General features: G+C 39.6%; 1 protein-coding gene across 2 annotated transcripts in view; it reads left to right on the top strand.

The window, feature by feature from the left end:
* zzef1 (zinc finger, ZZ-type with EF hand domain 1) overlaps positions 1-20458 on the top strand; it is a 45390-nt gene that overhangs the window by 21322 nt on the left and 3610 nt on the right. For both annotated transcript variants that reach the window (XM_078787803.1, XM_058087168.2), the window contains exons 31-53: positions 628-747; positions 844-1005; positions 1144-1276; positions 1349-1487; positions 2419-2584; positions 2660-2925; positions 3009-3184; positions 4473-4668; positions 4760-4905; positions 6222-6502; positions 6579-6753; positions 8144-8276; positions 8363-8586; positions 10105-10413; positions 10478-10578; positions 11883-12018; positions 13602-13961; positions 14049-14192; positions 14265-14433; positions 15668-15766; positions 15864-16029; positions 16517-16667; positions 18919-18990. In XM_078787803.1, the coding sequence (XP_078643929.1) occupies positions 628-747; positions 844-1005; positions 1144-1276; positions 1349-1487; positions 2419-2584; positions 2660-2925; positions 3009-3184; positions 4473-4668; positions 4760-4905; positions 6222-6502; positions 6579-6753; positions 8144-8276; positions 8363-8586; positions 10105-10413; positions 10478-10578; positions 11883-12018; positions 13602-13961; positions 14049-14192; positions 14265-14433; positions 15668-15766; positions 15864-16029; positions 16517-16667; positions 18919-18990 (4024 nt within the window). The remainder of the gene's footprint in view (positions 1-627; positions 748-843; positions 1006-1143; positions 1277-1348; positions 1488-2418; positions 2585-2659; positions 2926-3008; positions 3185-4472; positions 4669-4759; positions 4906-6221; positions 6503-6578; positions 6754-8143; positions 8277-8362; positions 8587-10104; positions 10414-10477; positions 10579-11882; positions 12019-13601; positions 13962-14048; positions 14193-14264; positions 14434-15667; positions 15767-15863; positions 16030-16516; positions 16668-18918; positions 18991-20458) is intronic.

The raw sequence follows: 20458 nt of genomic DNA, 5'->3' as shown, positions 1-20458 counted from the left end.
GTATCTTACTTTTTATTTTTCTACACAAAATAAGATGAAAAATAAATAAACAAATCAAGAATAAAGAAAATCAATCAATCAGTAATAAATAAATAAATATAATAATAATAATAAAACGGCAAATAATAAAAAACTTAAGAAACCACATATAGTTGGTGGGTAGACAAATGATTTTTTTCAGATTAAAATGAACAAAGCATTATTAGAGCCCTGTAGACATGACAAAACACAACTATAGTCACATTTATACTCTTTTTATTTACAACATATTGCGCAACTGCAGGGTCTTGAGACACATGCTAACTCGCAAACTAGAGAGCTAGCGACCTAAACGGTAGCCTTGAAGTTATTTCCTTTAAACTTAAATAGCCAAAAACTTACCACTTCCACACGGATAGGGAGGATAACTATTAACAGTTATTTAACCTTTAACATGAACATTAATCAAACGTAATAATTTTTAACATTAAACTTTCATATCAAGGCGGGGGCCTCAAACTAGTGTCCTGCGGGCAACATTTGGCCCGCGGGCCGCGTGTTTGAGACCCCTGCATTACAGTATACGTTTGTGTCTCTCGAGATTGATTGATTGATTGACTCGGTTTAATTCAAAATGTTTTTTTCCAGTTATTTCTCTCAGCTGTCAGACAGCGAGCGAGAGCTCGGAGAACAAGTGCGGCGATCCTACCACCAGCTGATCCTCATCCTGGTCGAGGCGGTCCAAGGTTTCAATAGCCTCAATGAAAAGTAAGAGTGATTGCAGACGGGATTTATGTCAGGAAGTGTGTGTGTGTGTGTGTGACGAGCGGTGTAACCATACCCTGATCACCCCTCCCCCACCAGAGCTCTTCTACCAGCCCTGTCTTGTGTGCAAACCTGCTTGTTGCACCTCCTAGACATGAATTGGGATGTGCACGACCTTCCTCTGTTTCTCAACATCAAGCTTCCTGAACTCCTGCTAAGCATGTCCCAGGAGAACATTAGCGTTCATGACATTGCCATCAGGTAATATACAGAAAAGATGGCACCTCTGTGCTATGTATCGGCCTTTTATGCACCACTCGACCATTCTTTCATATTTGAAGCATAAAAACAATCTTCCTCACTCTGAAAAATTATCATTTAATATTTTTTTCTCATTAGTCAGTGGACAGAAGAGGATGAAATTGCAGACTACAAAAAGAACCAGGAGTGGATGGACGAGTGCATGGACGGCATGTTTGAAAAGTGGTATGACAAAATCGATGAAGAGGACTCCATGGAGGACAGACGAAAGGTACGGAAGAAAAAAAACATTGAATATTGTATCTGACACCAATGTTGCAAATGTTCCTAATACATTCCACAGATGCACATGTTCATTGCCCGTCATTGTGACCTGCTCAATGTTGTGATCTCCTGTGACGGCTGTGAGAGGATGGCACCTTGGCACCGCTACCGGTGTCTGCAGTGCATGGATATGGACCTCTGCAAGACATGCTTCCTCAGTGAGTTTCCTATCCATCTCACTACTTGCTTTCCATGCACCGTTATTCACGGTGTCGACGCAACAGTGTTTAAGCTGCAGCCACTAAGTTTACTAAGAAAAACAGATTTGTACATTGTATACTATATTGACAGTTACTATGGTACCCATTATGTCATTGTATGGCCATATCACCTCGTACTTTGGTATGTGACAAAAAAAAATTAAATAAAATTAAGTAAAATTAAATAAAATTAAATTACATAAAATTAAATAAAATTAAATTACATAAAATTTAATAAAATTAAATTACATACAATTTAATAAAATTAAATTACATAAAATTAAATTACATAAAATTAAATTACATAAAACTAAATAAAATTAAATAAAATTATTATTTTTTATTATATTAGGAAAGCAGGAAGTGAACAAATGTAACAGTTACTGATTGTAAAAGTACCAGACGGAGGGGTAGGATTGAATAAACTTTGCTTCTTCCTACTCCTACTGTGAACTGATTATGTGATGCATTCAATTGTAATCTGATGCATGAAATCAAACCATTACCATTACATTTACTGTATAAGCTTGTCAACCAATTGCAAATTGCAGGAGGTCATTACTCAATATAACAGTCTGACTCCTGGTGACATTGTACAAAGAATGCTAAAATCATCACACAGCAACTTAATGTAATAAATAACTTTAAAAAAATATGTGAGTGCCAGTATGAGTTTGAAATAAAAAAATATGCATTTTTACTTCTTCCCATAATGCATTTCACCCCAGCAAAGCATTTAATCGGTTAAGGCTGCCTGTAAATACTGCCTCTGTCTACCAGAGGAGCCCATATCCCAGAAGGAGGCTGACATCATTGCAGCGCCAACCAACGTTCCACTGTACATCAAAACAAAATATGTATGTCTGCTTATCCGTGTGTTTTTAAACAGGCGGCGCCAAGCCCGAAGGCCACGAGGATGACCACGAGATGGTGAACATGGAGTACGCCTGCGACCATTGCCAGGGGCTCATTGTCGGCAGCAGGATCAACTGCAACGTGTGCGAAGACTTTGACTTGTGCTTTGGCTGTTACAACGCAAAGAAATACCCTGACAGGTGAAGCATACGAGTCACGCATCGAAGTGTCGTAACTTTCCCCGCTAACGCCCGTACTGTCCAACAAACCTCTAGCCACCTGCCCACTCATCGCATCACAGTTTTCCCGATGGTGACCATTCGAATAAGTGACCGCCATCGCTTGATCCAACCGTACGTGCACAACTACTCCTGGCTTCTGTTTGCCGCTTTGGCCCTCTACACGTCTTCAGAAGTGAGCACTAAGAACCAGATAGAGGGCCAATCTCTAGATGATGTCACCTTGGGTCAGGCCTCAGCCTTGCAGACGTGCTGCTCCAAGCTCATCACCGATTGCTTGCTCAAAGGCCAGACCAGAAAAGGTAACAATGCTCGTTGGACTGTGGGGACTTTATTTAATTTAATTCAATTTAAATATATCTTACATGCTGGTGATTGTCCGTAGGTCTCCGTTCTTCAGCCTTGCTCAATCTGCTGCTGTCCAACGAATCGGCCTCCGACAGCGAGCTCTGTCCAGTCTCCCCGGAGTCTCTCTCTCAGGAGGTCAGCACCGCCACCGACACCTCGTCTCTCCCTGGCAGCACTGCAGCCGTCTGCTCCCCTTCTTCACCGAAAGACAAGGTGAGGAACCCAAATACCGCTCTGCTATTAGTAGCACAGAAGACATGTAGCACCTAGCTATAAATGTGTTGTTGCTGTGCATAGACTTAGAGGTCAAATGTAAGACGATTGCAATTGTTGGCTGTATTGTTCTACGCTGATCACTTTTTTTTTAAATTATATAATTATATGAAACATTACAGTGCATTTCTTACATCAATCAAAATATAAATTTCCATTATTTACATTTGTTTCAACTATCTGATCACAAGCCCAAAAGGAGTAGGCAGAAGCAAAAGCTTATAAATGCTTACCCCTTTTTTGCAAGATATAATCATGTTATTATTAGATGTTATTATTATCATTGTAATATTATTATTGTTATTATTCATTCATTCATTTTCTACCGCTTTTCCTCGCGAGGATCGCGGGGGTGGTGCTGGAGCCTATCCCAGCTGTCTTTGGCGAGAGGCGGGGTACACCCTGGACTGGTCGCCAGCCAATCACAGATTATTGTTATTATCATTATCATTATTATCATTCATTCATTCATTCATTTTCTACCGCTTTTTCCTCACGATGGTCGCGGGGGGTGCTGGAGCCTATCCCAGCTGTCTTCGGGCGAGAGGCGGGGTACACCCTGGACTGGTCGCCAGCCAATCACAGATTATTGTTATAATTGTTATAACCATTATTATTGTTATTATTATCACCATTATTATAATCATCATTAATATTACCATTTTCATCATTGTAGTTGTAACAATTTTTGGATTTTTTTTTTCTTTTTAAAATTATTTAATCTGTTGTCCGTGTTGTTTGCACCATGAATGTGGTGGGTGTTTGTGTTAGTGACCCTGTTTGTTTGTTTGTGCAGCACAAATGCTTATTTACTAAGCTAATCATTATAATCATTATGATACTAATCATTATAGTTGTAACAATTTGGGGATTTTTTTTAAAATTAAATTAAATTATCTTGGTGTCAGTAATTTTTTGAGGCGATAAGAACAACAGGCTTCCAATGACAGGCACAATAATAATAATAACATAATAATAATAATAATAACACTAACTACACTTCCTGTCCGCCACCCATAGTGGGCATCAGAATACATTTACTGTGACACACAGCACACAAGTCTTCTTATTATAAGTACGATATTGGGTCGTACCAATGTAAAGGTAACTGTATGGGTGTTTTTGAGGGATTACTGTGGTGTATTTCTTCTTATTCAGGCCAATTTAAAAGCTTGTGCTATAAAAACGATGAGTTTAATCAGAAGATGCTGTCCTCTCTCACCTCCAGAGTAAGCCATCGGGAAAAGACCAAAAGCCAAAGGAGGTGAACTCTCCTCTGACGGCTCCTTCAGAAATGTTTTTACCACAGAGTACAACGGAAATTGAGAAAAGGAGGCTCGTTACCCAGGATACTTTGGAGTCAGTCAGCCTCAGTAAAACACCTTCTGTGTCCAGCGAGGACCCCCTTTCCCCTGTCATCAGACGTACGTTCTTTCATGACCCACAATTGGTATTAATTCATGATCTATGCACAGAAACCCCATTTCTAAACCCCTTTTTGTTATTATTTCCCAGCTTCAGAGCACAGCCCAGCATCGGACACTGTAAAGGAGACGGATGACCTGCTGCCCAAGGTTCCCCTCCAGGAACACGTCTTTTCAGAGTGCTCCAGAGAGAGGATCCTTGGACTTTTAGCAGCCATGCTGCCACCAGTCAAACCGGTATGTTATTTTTATTCAGAGTATATTTGGCAGTGATTGATTTAGTTGGTTTTAGTTTGCTTCATTCTCGCCTGAAGACAGCTGGGATAGGCTCCAGCACCCCCGCGACCCTCGTGATGATAAGCGGTAGAAAATGAATGAATGAATGAGTTTGCTTCATTGCTTTCTGAGATCACACATTCAACACTCTTAAACGCTCGTCTTTATGAACGATGATCGAAGACATTTTTAGCACATTTAACTAAAACTCCGACAGTAAATTTATGAAAAGCTTTTGTAATCTGCTTCATTATTCAACATATTCTAAGGCAGGGGTCTCAAACACGCGGCCCGCGGGCCAAATGTGGCCCGCAGGACACTAGTTTGAGGCCCCCACCTTGATATGGATGCTGTATGGTATCATGTACCCATAGAAAATTATTACGTTTGATTAATGTTCATGTTAAAGGTTAAATAACTGTTAATAGTTATCCTCCCTATCCGTGTGGAAGTGGTAAGTTTTTGGCTATTTAAGTTTAAAGGAAATAACTTGAAGGCTAACGTTTAGGTGGCTAGCTCTCTAGTTTGCGAGTTAGCATGTGTCTCAAGACCCTGCAGTTGCGCAATATGTTGTAAATAAAAAGAGTATAAATGTGACTATAGTCGTGTTTTGTCATGTCTACAGGGCTCTAATAATGCTTTGTTCATTTTAATCTGAAAAAAAACAATTTGTCTACCCACCAACTATATGTGGTTTCTTAAGTTTTTATTATTTGCCCTTTTATTATTATTATATTTATGTATTACTGATTGATTGATTTTCTTTATTCTTGATTTGTTTATTTATTTTTCATCTTATTTTGTGTAGAAAAATAAAAAGTAAGATATTTGAGAACAGTGGAATGTTTTATCAGAGCTTTTCTTGTAGAAAATCGGAACCAAAGTAAAAATTTATTCATTTTTCTGTTTTTAATAAATGTTTTTAATAAATTTTTTAATACTTTATTTTTATTTATTTATAATTTTTTAATCAAAACATCAACAGCAATACAAACAGCACACAATTTTGGCTATCCCACATTCTCTGTCGTGGTGCAATTTGAGTCATTTCCTTGATTTTTGTATTGTGTTCATCACACAAAGCCAGTCCTCCAGTACCGGGGGTCTTGGATTAATCCATTTTTTGGTAATGGCTTTTTTACCTGCTACCAACATGATTTTATCTATCTAAGTCACACCGTAACTCAAAATCCTCTCCATGGTTTTACATACCCTCTTCCAAAAATTAATGATATAGTGCCGTTTTTGAATCAGAATTGTTTTTTTTGTCTTTTCAGGGGAGCACTCTGTGTCTGCCAAGCGTGAGCGCCATCCTGCACCAGCTTTTCAGGGTCGTCATTTCCAATGCTGGTTCTCTCAATGAGACGTACCACCTCACTCTGGGCCTACTGGGCCAGTTACTGATGCGAATCCCTCCCATTGAGGCCGACTGCGCCGTCACCGAGGCCCTGACGGACAAATATGAGCTGCTAACACAGGGAGAGGCAGCCATTTCCGACACCAATGGCTGGAAGACGATCCAGTTGTTGTTTTGCTTGGGAGCCGTTTGTTTAGACAGGTATTTTATTCCCGTCCCAGTAAAAGCTCTCGCCGTTTCCATGTTGACCCATCTCTTCTTTTATTGTGTTTTCCAGTCGTATTGGTCTGGATTGGGCCTGCACAGTTGCAGATATTTTGCACAATCTCAACACTTGTCCCGAATGGAGCACCGTCATCGCTGCCTTCACTGACCATTGCATTCTGCAGCTTCCACAAACTCTCAAACGTACCAACCTCTTCACTCTGCTGGTGTTAGTGGGATTTCCCGAGGTAGGAATAAATACATCATGTAGTGTTGCACTCTGGAAAGGATGACAGCGCTCTATTACCCGATGCTTCTCAAATAGTGGCTTTGCCCCCCTTTCGGGGGTGTGGTCAACTGTCAGGGAGCGCGTGAGATGCAGGGAGGACTTTGAGTATTAGTGCAGACCTGCCAACGTATGAATTAGTCGTACTTGGCATACAATTAGACCAGGGGTCTCAAACCCGCGGGCCGCTACATGAGCCGAGATACACCACAAGACCAAAACTAGCCCCAAGCTATGGAACTCTCTCAAGTAAAAAAAAAAGGCCCCCCAACATCGAAAGCTTTAAGTCTCATCTTTTACTTGAGTGTACTAAATGTACTGCAAAAAAGGTCAGTAAGGATAATTCATAATGCCGCCTACAGAAAACATACTAACTCAGGGGTTTCAAAACGCTAGTTTGAGGCCCCCACCTTGATACCAAAGTTTAATGTTGAAATGACAGCTTAAAGCTGTGTGCACACCGGACACAATTAACATGACTTTGCCCCCGCCCATACTGTCTTACCCTACCCTGTTACCCCGCCCTGTTTTGCTTTGGATTAGCAACGAAGCTAAAGGCTTATATGACGCCGGGTTACAAAATAAATGCAGGAAATGCACGTCGAGATAAAGCATCTCATTAAAACATGTTGTTAAAGTTACGACGCCGCTCCCAGATTGGAACTGAGTACGATGCTAACTTGCTAATTGGGTCAAATTATGAAGTTTCATTAATGTTCATGTTAAAGGTTAAATAACTGTTAATACTGTACATTTCAATCTGGAAAAAATAATTTCTCTACCAACTGTATGTGGTTTCTTATTTGCTGTTTTATTATTATTTTACTTATTTATTACTGATTGATTGATTTATTGTCTTTATTCTTAATTTGTTTATTTTTTTAAATCTTATTTTGTGTATAGAAAAATGAAAATTAAGATATTTGAGAACAGTGGAATGTTTTATTAGATATTTTGGTGTGGAAAACCGGAACCAAAGTACTTAAAAAGTGTAGGGTATAGCAGAAGCAAAAGTATTGAAGATAGTTTTTTTTTATTGATTTTTTTTCCAGTTTTTAATAAATGCGTTTTGTTTTTTTTGTTTTTTTTTTTAAACCTGATGCGGCCCAGCTTCACCCAGAACCGAGCTCCGGTGGCCCCCAGTTAAATTGAGTTTAAGACCCCTGAATTAGACTCTTCAATGCACCTGCATTCAGTCCAGTCCAGTCCAGTCCAGTATCTCAAATCGGGGGACGGTAAAACATTCCTGCCCCACAGTGGCTGCATGATGGCAAATAATTGAAACCCGCCGCTAACCAAAGTGTTCTTCTGAATCTCTTCCACAAATAATGACCGCCATCTGTCCCTCGCAGGTGCTGTGCGTTGGCACACAGACGGTGTTTGTTGACAACGCCAACGAACACCACAACATGATCTTGCTCAAACATTTTACTGAAACAAACCAAGCGGCCGTGGTGGACATTAAGACACGCAAGAGAAAAACAGGTCAGTATCAAGTATCAAGTTCTGAAGCACCGGTAAACATGGAACGAGGAACGAGGACTAAGCTGTGCTTTAACTCTTGTACACAGTGAAGGACTATCAACTCATCCAGTCTCAGGATTCGACAGCATGCCTTCCAGGGCAGGCGGAGAGCCAGTGTTCTCCTAAGACGCTGCTCAGCCGCTACCTGGCCAACTTCATCTCCATCATCTGCCACCTGCTGCAGACCGGCCAGGAAAATTGTTCTCCAGATGCTGTGGAGGCGTCCTGGGTTCTCTCCTTGGCGCTTAAAGGCCTCTACAACACAGTAAAGGTACTTGTTGGGAACATTTGCCTCAGTGAGTATAGTTTCTGGGGAAACGATAAACATGGAAAACCGGATGTGTATTCCATGTGTTTTCCTCTTCCTCTTGTGTTAGCTTTCTGGTATCATCTCTTATGTTACCAGGTCGGTTTTGACCCATGTATTAAATCAGATATAAAATACACTAAAAATAATAAGTTACCAACAAATTTGCTTCTCATGTCTTGGTTACCTTCTTAGGCTTCCTCATCCATGAAAATATTGCTTTTAATACTTTTAGTGTGGGCATGTAGGCCTTTTTTTGTCACTATACCCCTCCATTTTAATTTCCAAAAATGGTAAAATGAACCTCAAAAGAATCATATTCATAAATTGAAGGTTCTTTTGTTACCTGGCTATTACTGAGAGCTATAGAACATATCTCTTAAATCAATTAGTTTTATTTATTTTCTCATTTTAGTAGAAACATTTATGGCAGGGGTCTCAAACTCAATTTACTTGGGGGCCACTGGAGCTCGGGTCTGGGTGAGACTGGGCCGCATCAGGTTTTCCAAAAAAAAAACAAACTCATTTATTAAAAACATAAAAATTTAAAAAACTTCGCTTCGGTTCCAATTTTCTACAAGAAAAGCTCTGATAAAACATTCCACTGTTCTCAAATATCTTACTTTTTATTTTTCTACACAAAATAAGATGAAAAATAAATAAACAAATCAAGAATAAAGAAAATCAATCCATCAGTAATAAATAAATAAATATAATAATAATAATAAAACGGCAAATAATAAAAACTTAAGAAACCACATATAGTTGGTGGGTAGACAAATGATTTTTTTCCGATTAAAATGAACAAAGCATTATTAGAGCCCTGTAGACATGACAAAACACGACTATAGTCACATTTATACTCTTTTTATTTACAACATATTGCGCAACTGCAGGGTCTTGAGACACATGCTAACTCGCAAACTAGAGAGCTAGCCACCTAAACGGTAGCCTTCAAGTTATTTCCTTTCAACTTAAATAGCCAAAAACTTACCACTTCCACACGGATAGGGGGGATAACTATTAACAGTTATTTAACCTTTAACATGAACATGAATCAAACGTAATAATTTTTTCTGGGTACATGATACCATACAGCATCCATATCAAACTTGCGTGGGCCGCACTAACATTAAACTTTCATATCAAGGCGGGGGCCTCAAACTGGTTTCCTGCGGACCACATTTGGCCCGCGGGCCGTGTGTTTGAGACCCCTGATCTATGGTGTAATTATTTTTTTGTTGTTGTTGTTGAAATAGAGTTTCCTGACAAAGTCAAAAAGCCTTGATGCAATAAACAAATGTTATGTGATTCTTTTTATGCATTAAAATGTAAAACAGGTCGGTGCCGACGCTAACACAAGAGGAGAGTTAAAATACACAAAACTATTAATGTTATCAGTATGACATCATAATTACCTGATATTTATTGTGCACCACGATGTCCTCCTTTGCTATTCTCATCCATTGTTGTTCCGTGTAGAACATCGGAGTGGCGCAGGCTCAGGAAGCTATCCGCCAGTCGGGATTGACGCAGCTGCTCGTGAGGAAGTGCAGCAAGGGGACGGGCTTCAGCAAGCTGTGGTTGTTGCGAGATCTAGAAATTCTCTCCATCATGCTATATTCCTCCAAGCGGGAAATACATTCCATGGCTCAGGACCCCGAGCGGGACCAAAGGGAGCAGGATAAAGAGCACGACTCGGATCACTCCAGCAGCATCGCCGACGACAAGGACGTCAACAAGCCCGATCCGCTAGACGGTCTCGATGAAGAGACGAAGATTTGCTTTCAGGTGATGAGGGAGACTTCCGGCAGTGGAAATAGTTTTAAACAATTAAATCCATTTTCCTCCACAGATTACCCATGATGCCTTAAACGCGCCTCTACCCATTCTACGAGCCATGTATGAGTTGCAGATGAAGAAAACAGACTCATTCTTTCTGGAGGTGCAGAAAAGGTCAGTTTGAAGAATGTGTGGTTTTTTTTTTGCATACCTGCAGTAGAAGTTTTTTTTTTTTAACTTTATTTGAGACACATGCTAACTCGCAAACTAGAGAGCTAGCGACCTAAACGGTAGCCTTCAAGTTATTTCCTTTAAACTTAAATAGCCAAAAACTTACCACTTCCACACGGATAGGGAGGATAACTATTAACAGTTATTTAACCTTTAACATGAACATTAATCATTCATTCATTCATTCATTTTCTACCGCTTTTCCTCACGAGGGTCGCGGGGGGTGCTGGAGCCTATCCCAGCTGTCTTCGGGCGAGAGGCGGGGTACACCCTGGACTGGTGGCCAGCCAATTTTTTTTTTAACTTTATTTGAGACACATGCTAACTCGCAAACTAGAGAGCTAGCGACCTAAACGGTAGCCTTCAAGTTATTTCCTTTAAACTTAAATAGCCAAAAACTTACCACTTCCACACGGATAGGGAGGATAACTATTAACAGTTATTTAACCTTTAACATGAACATTAATCATTCATTCATTCATTTTCTACCGCTTTTCCTCACGAGGGTCGCGGGGGGTGCTGGAGCCTATCCCAGCTGTCTTCGGGCAAGAGGCGGGGTACACCCTGGACTGGTGGCCAGCCAATCACAGGGCACATATAGACAAACAACCATTCACACTCACATTCATACCTATGGACAAATTGGAGTCGCCAATTAATTTTGGAATGTGGGAGGAAACCGGAGTACCCGGAGAAAACCCACGCATGCACAAGGGAGAACATGCAAACTCCACACAGAGATGGCCGTGGGTGGAATTGAACCCTGGTCCTCCGAGCTGTTAGGTCTGCGTGCTAACCACTCGACCGCTGTGCCGCCCTTCAGTGCAGTAGTCAAGTTAAAAAAAAAGCATATAAAAGTAGAGTAAAAAAGACAATTTAACAAGATATATACAAGATATATACAATATATCCAAAATATACACATAGTATTGCACAGGAGCATATGCAGGAGCAGACATATTGCAGATATATTAATTTTAGTGCAATGATAAACGGGTCATACTGCAAATAATGACTGGTGTATACAGATGAGTAAAGTCACATATGAGTGTAAGCCATTTCTTGGTAATGACGTTTTTACCTGCCACCAACATGATTTATATAAATCTTTTCTTCACACAAAGTCTCCTACCATGTGGCCCAGATACAATGTCTCACATGAAAAAGTCACACTGTAACCCAAAAGTGAAGTTCGGCTTCTTGTTTTACGTGATCACATGTCTTCCCCCCCCCCCCCCCCCCCCCAGATTTGACGGAGAGGAGATTAAAACAGACGAGACAATCCGCACTTTAGCTCAGAAATGGCAGCCAACCCGACGACCTCACTCAGAGGAGCGAAACATCAAGGCTGTTGACACCGATATGATTGTGGCGTCCTGCATCGTAAGTTACCGACACACCGTGTTGCATTTTTTGACAAAACTTTCTGGTATCATCTCTAAAATACACTAAAAATTTAAAAATCAAATTTGCTTCTCATGTCTTGGTTACCTTCTTAGGCTTCCTCATCCATGAAAATGTTGCTTTTAATACTTTTGGTGTGGTAATGTAGGCCTTTTTTTGTCACTATACCCCTCCATTTTAATTTCCAAAAATGGTAAAATGAACCTCAAAAGAATCATATTCATAAATTGGAGGTTCTTTTGTTACCTGGCTATTACTGAGAGGTATAGAACATATCTCTTAAATCAATTAGTTTTATTTATTTTCTCATTTTAGTATTAATCACTAAAGAAACATCTATGGCAGGGGTCTCAAACTCAGTTTACTTGGGGGCCACTGGAGCTAGGGTCTGGGTGAGACTAGGCCGCATCAGGTTTAAAAAAAAACGCATTTATTAAAAACAAAAAAATTAAAAAAACTTGGCTTTGGTTCCAATTTTCTACAAGAAAAGCTCTGATAAAAAATTCCACTGTTCTCAAATATCTTACTTTTTATTTTTCTACACAAAATAAGATGAAAAATAAATAAACAAATCAAGAATAAAGAAAATCAATCAATCAGTAATAAATAAATATAATAATAATAAAACAGCAAATAATAAAAACTTAAGAAACCACATATAGTTGGTGGGTAGACAAATTATTTTTTTCAGATTAAAATGAACAAAGCATTATTAGAGCCCTGTAGACATGACAAAACACGACTATAGTCACATTTATACTCTTTTTATTTACAACATATTGCGCAACTGCAGGGTCTTGAGACACATGCTAACTCGCAAACTAGACAGCTAGCCACCTAAACGGTAGCCTTCAAGTTATTTCCTTTAAACTTAAATAGCCAAAAACTTACCACTTCCACACGGATAGGGAGGATAACTATTAACAGTTATTTAACCTTTAACATGAACATGAATCAAACGTAATAATTTTTTCTGGGTACATGATACCATACAGCATCCATATCAAACTTGCGCGGGCCGCACTGACATTAAACTTTCATATCAAGGCGGGGGCCTCAAAGTAGTGTCCTGCGGGCCACATTTGGCCCGCGGGCCGTGTGTTGGAGACCCCTGATCTATGGTGTTGGGGTGAATTTTGACCCATATATATTAATGTCAAGAAAAGGTAGAAAAAGTTATTGTTTTGTAAAAAAAAATTTAAAAACTTTGCTTTGGTTCCAATTTTCTATCAGAGAAGAGCTCTGATAAAACATTCCACTGTTCTCAAATATCTTACTTTTTTATTTTTCTACACAAAATTAGATGAAAATGGTTACCTTCTTAGGCGTCCTCATCCATGAAAATGTTGGTTTTAATACTTTTGGTGTGGGCATGTAGGCCTTTTTTTGTCACTATATTCCTCCATTTCTATTTCCCAAAATGGTGAACTGAACCTCAAAAGAATCATATTCATAAATGGAAGGTTCTTTTGTTACCTGGCTATTACTGAGAGCTATAGAACATATCTCTTAAATCAATTAGAAAGACAACAACGTGGTAAATGTCGTCCTTTTTCCCACAGTCTAAACCCGGTCAATGTGACAAAGCCACGGAGGAGATCAACGTCGTGACGCAGCGACTCATCACCAACTCGGAGAGCGACTTGCAGCTAAGCTACGCCAAACAACGACGCACGAAAAGCTCGGCTTTGCTGCACAAAGAACTGGATGTTCGCAGCAATCGGGCGGTCGGTCAGTACTTGGTGAAGGTCAACCACGCCATCGCCACGCTGTACGCCCGTCACGTGCTCGCGTCCTTGCTGGCCGATTGGCCTGTTGAGGCGGCGTTGAGCGAGGAGGCCTTAGAACTGAACGGTGCGTCTCACATGGCCTACATCTTGGATATGTTGATGCAGCTGGAGGAGCGGATGCTATGGGAGAAGGTGAGACGTGGGAGGAGCTCGGATCAGCAAGAAGTTAATGAATTTCCATTCAAACTTGTATAATTATGCTTTATTATCGTTGGACAGATTCTCCAGCGGGTATTGAAAGGCTGCAGCCAAAGTATGCTCTGCAGCTTGTCCCTCACCGCCTGTCAGTTCATGGAAGAACCAGGCATGGCCGTGCAGGTCAGAGAATCCAAACACCCGTACGACAACAACACTAACTTTGAGGTGAGCGTCTTTGCTGGTTCGTTTTTGTCGAGTGCGTGCAGTTTTCGCTCACTTTCACTTTCACTTTCTCAGGACAAGGTGCACATCCCAGGGGCCATCTACTTGTCTGTGAAATTCGATTCCCGCTGCCACACAGAGGAAGGTTGCGATGAATTTATCATGTCCAGCAGTAGCGACTTCCTGCAGGACGTCCACGTCTTCAGTGGCTCCCCTCAGAAATGGTCTGATTTTGAGATTCCAGGTGAGAATCGTTATGAGACTCCCCGTCAGCAACATGCGGCGTTCCACACAGGACCTCACAGCAAGGAGACCAGGGTTCAGTTCCACCCTCGGCCATTTCTGTGTGGAGTTTGCATGTTCTCCCCGTGCATGCGTGGGTTTTCTCCGGTTACTCCGGTTTCCTCCCACATAAAAAAAAAACATGCTAGGTTAATTAGCGACTCCAAATTGTCCATAGGTATGAATGTGAGTGTGAATGGTTGTTTGTCTATATGTGCCCTGTGATTGGCTGGCCACCAGTCCAGGGTGTACCATGCCTCTCGGCAAAAGACAGTTGGGATAGGCTCCAGCACCTCTGCAAGCTATCGTAATTTGGACACTTGATCAAACGTACTTAAGATTTGTCAGATTAAAACATGCGGCATATTAAAACGTGTGATACTAATACAAGGGTCTGTCTTCCGAAAGCATCATGGGAACTGTAGTTGTTTCAGTCCAGGGTGTACCCCGCCTCTCGCCCGAAGACAGCTGGGATAGGCTCCAGCACCCCCTGCGACCCTCGTGAGGAAAAAGCGGTAGAAAATGAATGAATGAATGAATGATCACAAGCCCAAGAGCAGTAGGCTGAAGCAAAAGCTTATGAATGCTTTTTTTGCAAACTATCATCATGTTCATGCCACAGTCTTGTTTTCCCGTGTTATTATTATCATTGTAATATTATATTGTTATTATCATTATTACCATTAATGTTATATTATCATCATTATTATAATTAATTAATGTATACTTAAATAATATAAATTTAAATTAATTTCCTAATTAATGATTTAATTAATTAAATTAAGATTTTTATTATTAAATTAATTAAATTAATATTTTAATTATTTTATTTATATTTTAATAATTTAATTAATATTACCATTTACATCATTGTAGTTGTAACAATTTTTGGATTTTTTTTTCTTTTTTAAATTATTTAATCTGTCCGTGTTGTTTGCACCATGAATGTGGTGGGTGTTTGTGTTTGTGTTAGTGACCCTGTTTGTTTGTTTGTTTGTGCAGCACAAATGCTTATTTACTAAGCTGCTAGCTGAAGTTTGCTTCTTTGAACATGCATACCGATTACACGCATACAGCGACTAAGTTGCTAAAAATTGTAGCATTCCCATTATATTATATATTATATATGTGTTTATGAGCATGTGTGAATTTGGTGTGTATGGTAAACAATAACATGTCCACTATCTTTTTCCCAGGTGACACCCTGTACTACAAGTTCACGTCAGACATGAGCAACACAGAGTGGGGCTACAAGTTCACCATCACAGGAGGTCACAGGGGTCGCTTCCAGACAGGTACAGATAGACCTCTTTGAATCCTTGGTCTCCACACCACACTATCTATCTATTCATAACGAGCCGTCTTGTTCGACTCTTTGTCCCTTTGAATCAGGTTTCGAGATCCTGAAACAAATGTTGACGGATGACCAAGTGCTCGCTCAGCTGCCATTGGCCGATATCTGGGAATGGCAAGTGGGCGTGGCTTGTCGCCAAACGGGGAACCAGAGACTCAAAGCTATTCACTTGTTGCTACGTCTCCTGCAGTGTCAATCCCAGACGTAAGAATGAAGCGATATTTGTTTTTCAGAGCACCAGAATGCCCGTGAATGTCTGGAAATGATAAAAAAATATGAAATGATAAATAATATAATTTGTAAAAAGGTTAAAAGGGGCCTCCCACACTTTACACACCCATTTTCTAACACAGTGCCATTCACTTGGACACCACATAGTCAAATCTTATTTTGCTCTTCTGCATAATCTTTGCATAAAAACCTTCATAAATTCACTCATGTCCTGCTTTCACCACAGACATGTGGTACAGGATGTGTTTAGAAATTTGCCTGATTGAGGCGCTGTCTGGGCACAGCGGCCACACTCAAGGTTAGGATGTCCTATCTGCTCAATAAGCGAAATGATTTGTACTTGTTTTTTTTTTTTTTTCATTATGGCATCATCATAACCGATGCCCGACTTCTTTTACTACAGTTCTCAGTTTTAACCTTGTGCCATCTTTGTCTAAGTACGGATTTGTATGCACTGCAGAGCCTATGTGCTGACCCTGCTTCGACCTCTGTGGCAGCTCTTTATGTCAATGGAAAACAACTTGAGCCAGGACCCGACCAGCATCACTGTGCTGCTGCCTCTTCACAGAGCTCTCACAGAACTCTTCTTCATAGCAGAGGCCCGCGCCATTGTGAGTAAACGTCACCCACGCAAGGCAAAAGAAAACAAAAGAACAAACACGTCACATCTGGCATTGTGGACAATTTGCTTGAGAGGGAAAAGAGTGTGAAGTGAAACTCTGTGGTATTTTTATCTCCTTGGGGTCGCCTGCAGGGTGCACCTTCAACTATGACACATTTTGGTACAATCAAATAACATTTACAGTATTTGATATTTGGTCATGGTAATGGTTTCATTTCATTTGAACATGCATCAGATTACAATTGAATGCATCACATAATCAATTCACAGTTCCACACGTCCAAAAGGAGTAGGAAGAAGCAAAGCTTATTAAATCCTACCCCTCCATCTGGTACTTTTACAATCAGTAACTGTTACATTTGTTCACTTCCTGCTTTCCTAATATAGTTTAAGTTTGTTTTTATTTTATTTTAATTGTAATTTTTGTATTTATTCATTTATTTTTTAAATTATATATATATATATATATAATATTATTTTAATATATATATTTATTTTTTTATATATAATATTTTTTAAATAAATTTATAATTTATTTATTTTATTTATTTTATTTATTTATATAGTAATAATCGGCAGCACGGCGGTCGAGTGGTTAGCGCACAGACCTCACAGCTAGGAGACCAGGTTTCAATTCCACCCTCGGCCATCTCTGTGTGGAGTTTGCATGTTCTCCCCGTGCATTCTCCGGGTACTCCGGTTTCCTCCCACATTCCAAAAAAAAACATGCTCGTTTAATTAGCGACTCCAAATTGTCCATAGGTATGAATGTGAGTGTGAATGGTTGTTTGTCTATATGTGCCCTGCGATTGGCTGGCCACCAGTCCAGTGTGTACCCCGCCTCTCGCCCCTAGACAGCTGGGATAGGCTCCAGCACCCCCGCGACCCTCGTGAGGAAAAGCGGTAGAAAATGAATGAATGAATAACTGTTACATTTGTTCACTTCCTGCTTTCCTAATATAGTTTGTTTGTTTTTTTATTTTTTTTTAATTCATTTATTTTTTAATTTATTTTTTAAATAAATGTATAATTTATTTGATCAAATATGTAGTAATAATCAATTCTTTGGGAGTTTTTTGTGTGATAATGAACATCTTATTCTGTATGACCTCCATCCATGTTTTTTCCCCCTACCCACCTGCTCTTTATTGGGCTTGGGGCCAAAGTTCAGCCCCACCATCTGCCAGACGGCCAACTGCTGCACCGCATCCGTTACTCGCTGTCATCCATCGCTTTCGCTCTCTTCTTGCATTGAATTATTAATAATAACAGAAGTCTCCTGGATTATAAACATTGCCATCGGCCAGGAGTCCCGAACCCCCCGCCCCCCTCCAACCCTCGGTACAACAAAACTCACTCCATACCCACCTCATTGGGTTTGTTGTATCTGATGTAACGCTTGGAATTCATTTCCAGCTACTGAATGTTGGGGTATAACAGCGAAGGCAGTACCTACCAAACACACCAGAGGACAGTAGTACAGCTCTGAGGTTTTTGCTGTTCAAAGTAGCACATCACCCCGTGGTGTTTTTCCAAGTTCTTCGCTTAACTTCACCTGGTGTGAATGGAGACTGAAATATAAGATATGAAAATAAGATCTTATGAAAATAATATAACAAGCAACTGTGGTTCTTGGTTAAGTCTATAAGGCACAATATTGCAAAAAAAAAACTTGAATAAGCCTAATACAATATATGTGAATAAAGCAGAACAATTGCAAAATTGCAAGAACATTTGCTTGGAGGATATCTGACAAGACTTCCATTGCTACTATTTTTCAGGTCCCCTGAGAACATATGAACTTTTTACCCCAGGAAATATTAGTTATATTTAGCAATCAAAACAATATGTCATGTACTACTGAGTGTACAAATTGCGTGCGGATGTTCCCCAGCATAAACATTCGGAGTGCTGCACAACTGATTGGTTTACCACGGCCCCTCTGGACTGTCTCAAGGGCCGTAAATGCTCCATTTAGCTGGTCTCGGCCCATTTACCTTATCCGTGCTCCTCAACATATTCATGTAAAGGTCTTGTAGCCTCACGCTGTACTTTGTTTATGATACATATAATGTTTCCGACATTCCACAGGTCAGGTTTGACGTAGAGAACGGAGACGAAGGGGGTGGTCAGGTCAAATTTTTAATTGAATGTAACTTATGAGGGGGCTATTTAGTTTAGTGTTGAGGAATGCAGCAGAAGATGATGAATTTGCTACATTTTTTGCACTCTTTTTCCAGACACAGGGAGTCCTCCAGGAGTACTTGTTAGCCATGACCACTGATGAGCAACTCCTGAATCACACAGCGTTGGTAAGGTTTTATTTACATATTCAATATATATAGTACCATACCGGGGGTCCTCGGGTTGCAAATGAGTGATGTTAGTCGGAACCTAAATCATACCTTGCATATAGTGCAGGGGTGGGCAAACTACGGCCCGGGGGCCACATCCGGCCCGCCAAGTGTTTGAATACGGCCCGCCCAATCTTTCCAAAGTATTTCATTTAAACTCAACAAACAACCTGGCATCATGGCCTGAGCCAACCTTTTGATGGTTTTATCAATTTCGTTTTTTGACATGGTCTGTTGTTTACAAAGTGCTCCTGAAAAAAGGGACACAAGTACATAATAATAATAATAATAATAATAATAATAATAATAATAATAATAATAATAATAATAATTATTATTATTATTATTATTATTATTATTATTATTATTATTATTATTATTATTATTATTATTATTAGATTATTATAATAATTATTAGAACTATTATGATTATTATAACTATTATATTAATGCTAATTATTATATTAATTATATATAATATTATTGTTATATTTGCATATTTTACATAATAATAATATAATAATTATTATTTTAATTTTATTGTAATTATTATAATATTTTATTATTTTTAAAATATTTAAATATAAATATAAAATAATAAATAATAATAACAGATTGCATGACAATTTTACAGATACAATAATACCAGGTGGACTGTTACGTGTAAAATATATAGTCTGCCCCCCCCCGTGTAAATTTTGTCATATCAATGCGGCCCGCGAGCCAAAAAGTTTGCCCACCCCTGATATAGTGATAGCAGTCACTATTCCCCTACAACCAGTTTTGTTGTCCCATCTTGGCCATTGTCGTGTGTCTCTTTATGTTCAAGTCCGGCTGACTTTTCGCTGCTCGTTTTCTTCCGTTCACATCCAGCTGACACAAAATCCTGGCTTTGTATGCGCGGCGAGCACTCTGCGCTAATGTATCCGATAATTGCAGTCTATTATCATTTGTGTCAGAGCAGCCAGAGCAGGCCTGCGGTGCTCACTCTGCTGACCGTTTTAACGGAGCCTGAAGGTGAACCAAAGGTGCATGCATGGGTGATGCCATGGGCTGATACAAACAATGTAGGTGGATCAGTTGCGTGGTGACTGAATGCCTGTCAGGGTGAAAAACGAAACCAAGCCATGTGGGACACGCTAGGGCTGATGTAAGATTCACAAGGTTGAACCCAAATATAAATATAATGGTAATGGTAATGGTTGAATTTCATTTGAACATGCATCAGATTACAATTGAATGCATCACATAATCAGTTCACAGTTCCACATGTCCAAAAGGAGTAGGAAGAAGCAAAGCTTATTAAATCCTACCCCTCCATCTGGTACTTTTACAATCAGTAACTGTTACATTTGTTCACTTCCTGCTTTCCTAATATAAAAATTTTTTTAATTTAATTTAGTTTTATGTAATTTAGTTTTATTTA

The sequence above is a fragment of the Doryrhamphus excisus genome, linkage group LG21, assembly GCF_037039965.1.
Source record: "Doryrhamphus excisus strain RoL-2023G ecotype Guam linkage group LG21, RoL_Dexc_Guam_v1.1, whole genome shotgun sequence".
Lineage (NCBI taxonomy): Eukaryota > Metazoa > Chordata > Actinopteri > Syngnathiformes > Syngnathidae > Doryrhamphus > Doryrhamphus excisus.
Note: the sequence above shows the minus strand (reverse complement) of the source record. Positions and strands in the feature narration are given on the sequence as shown.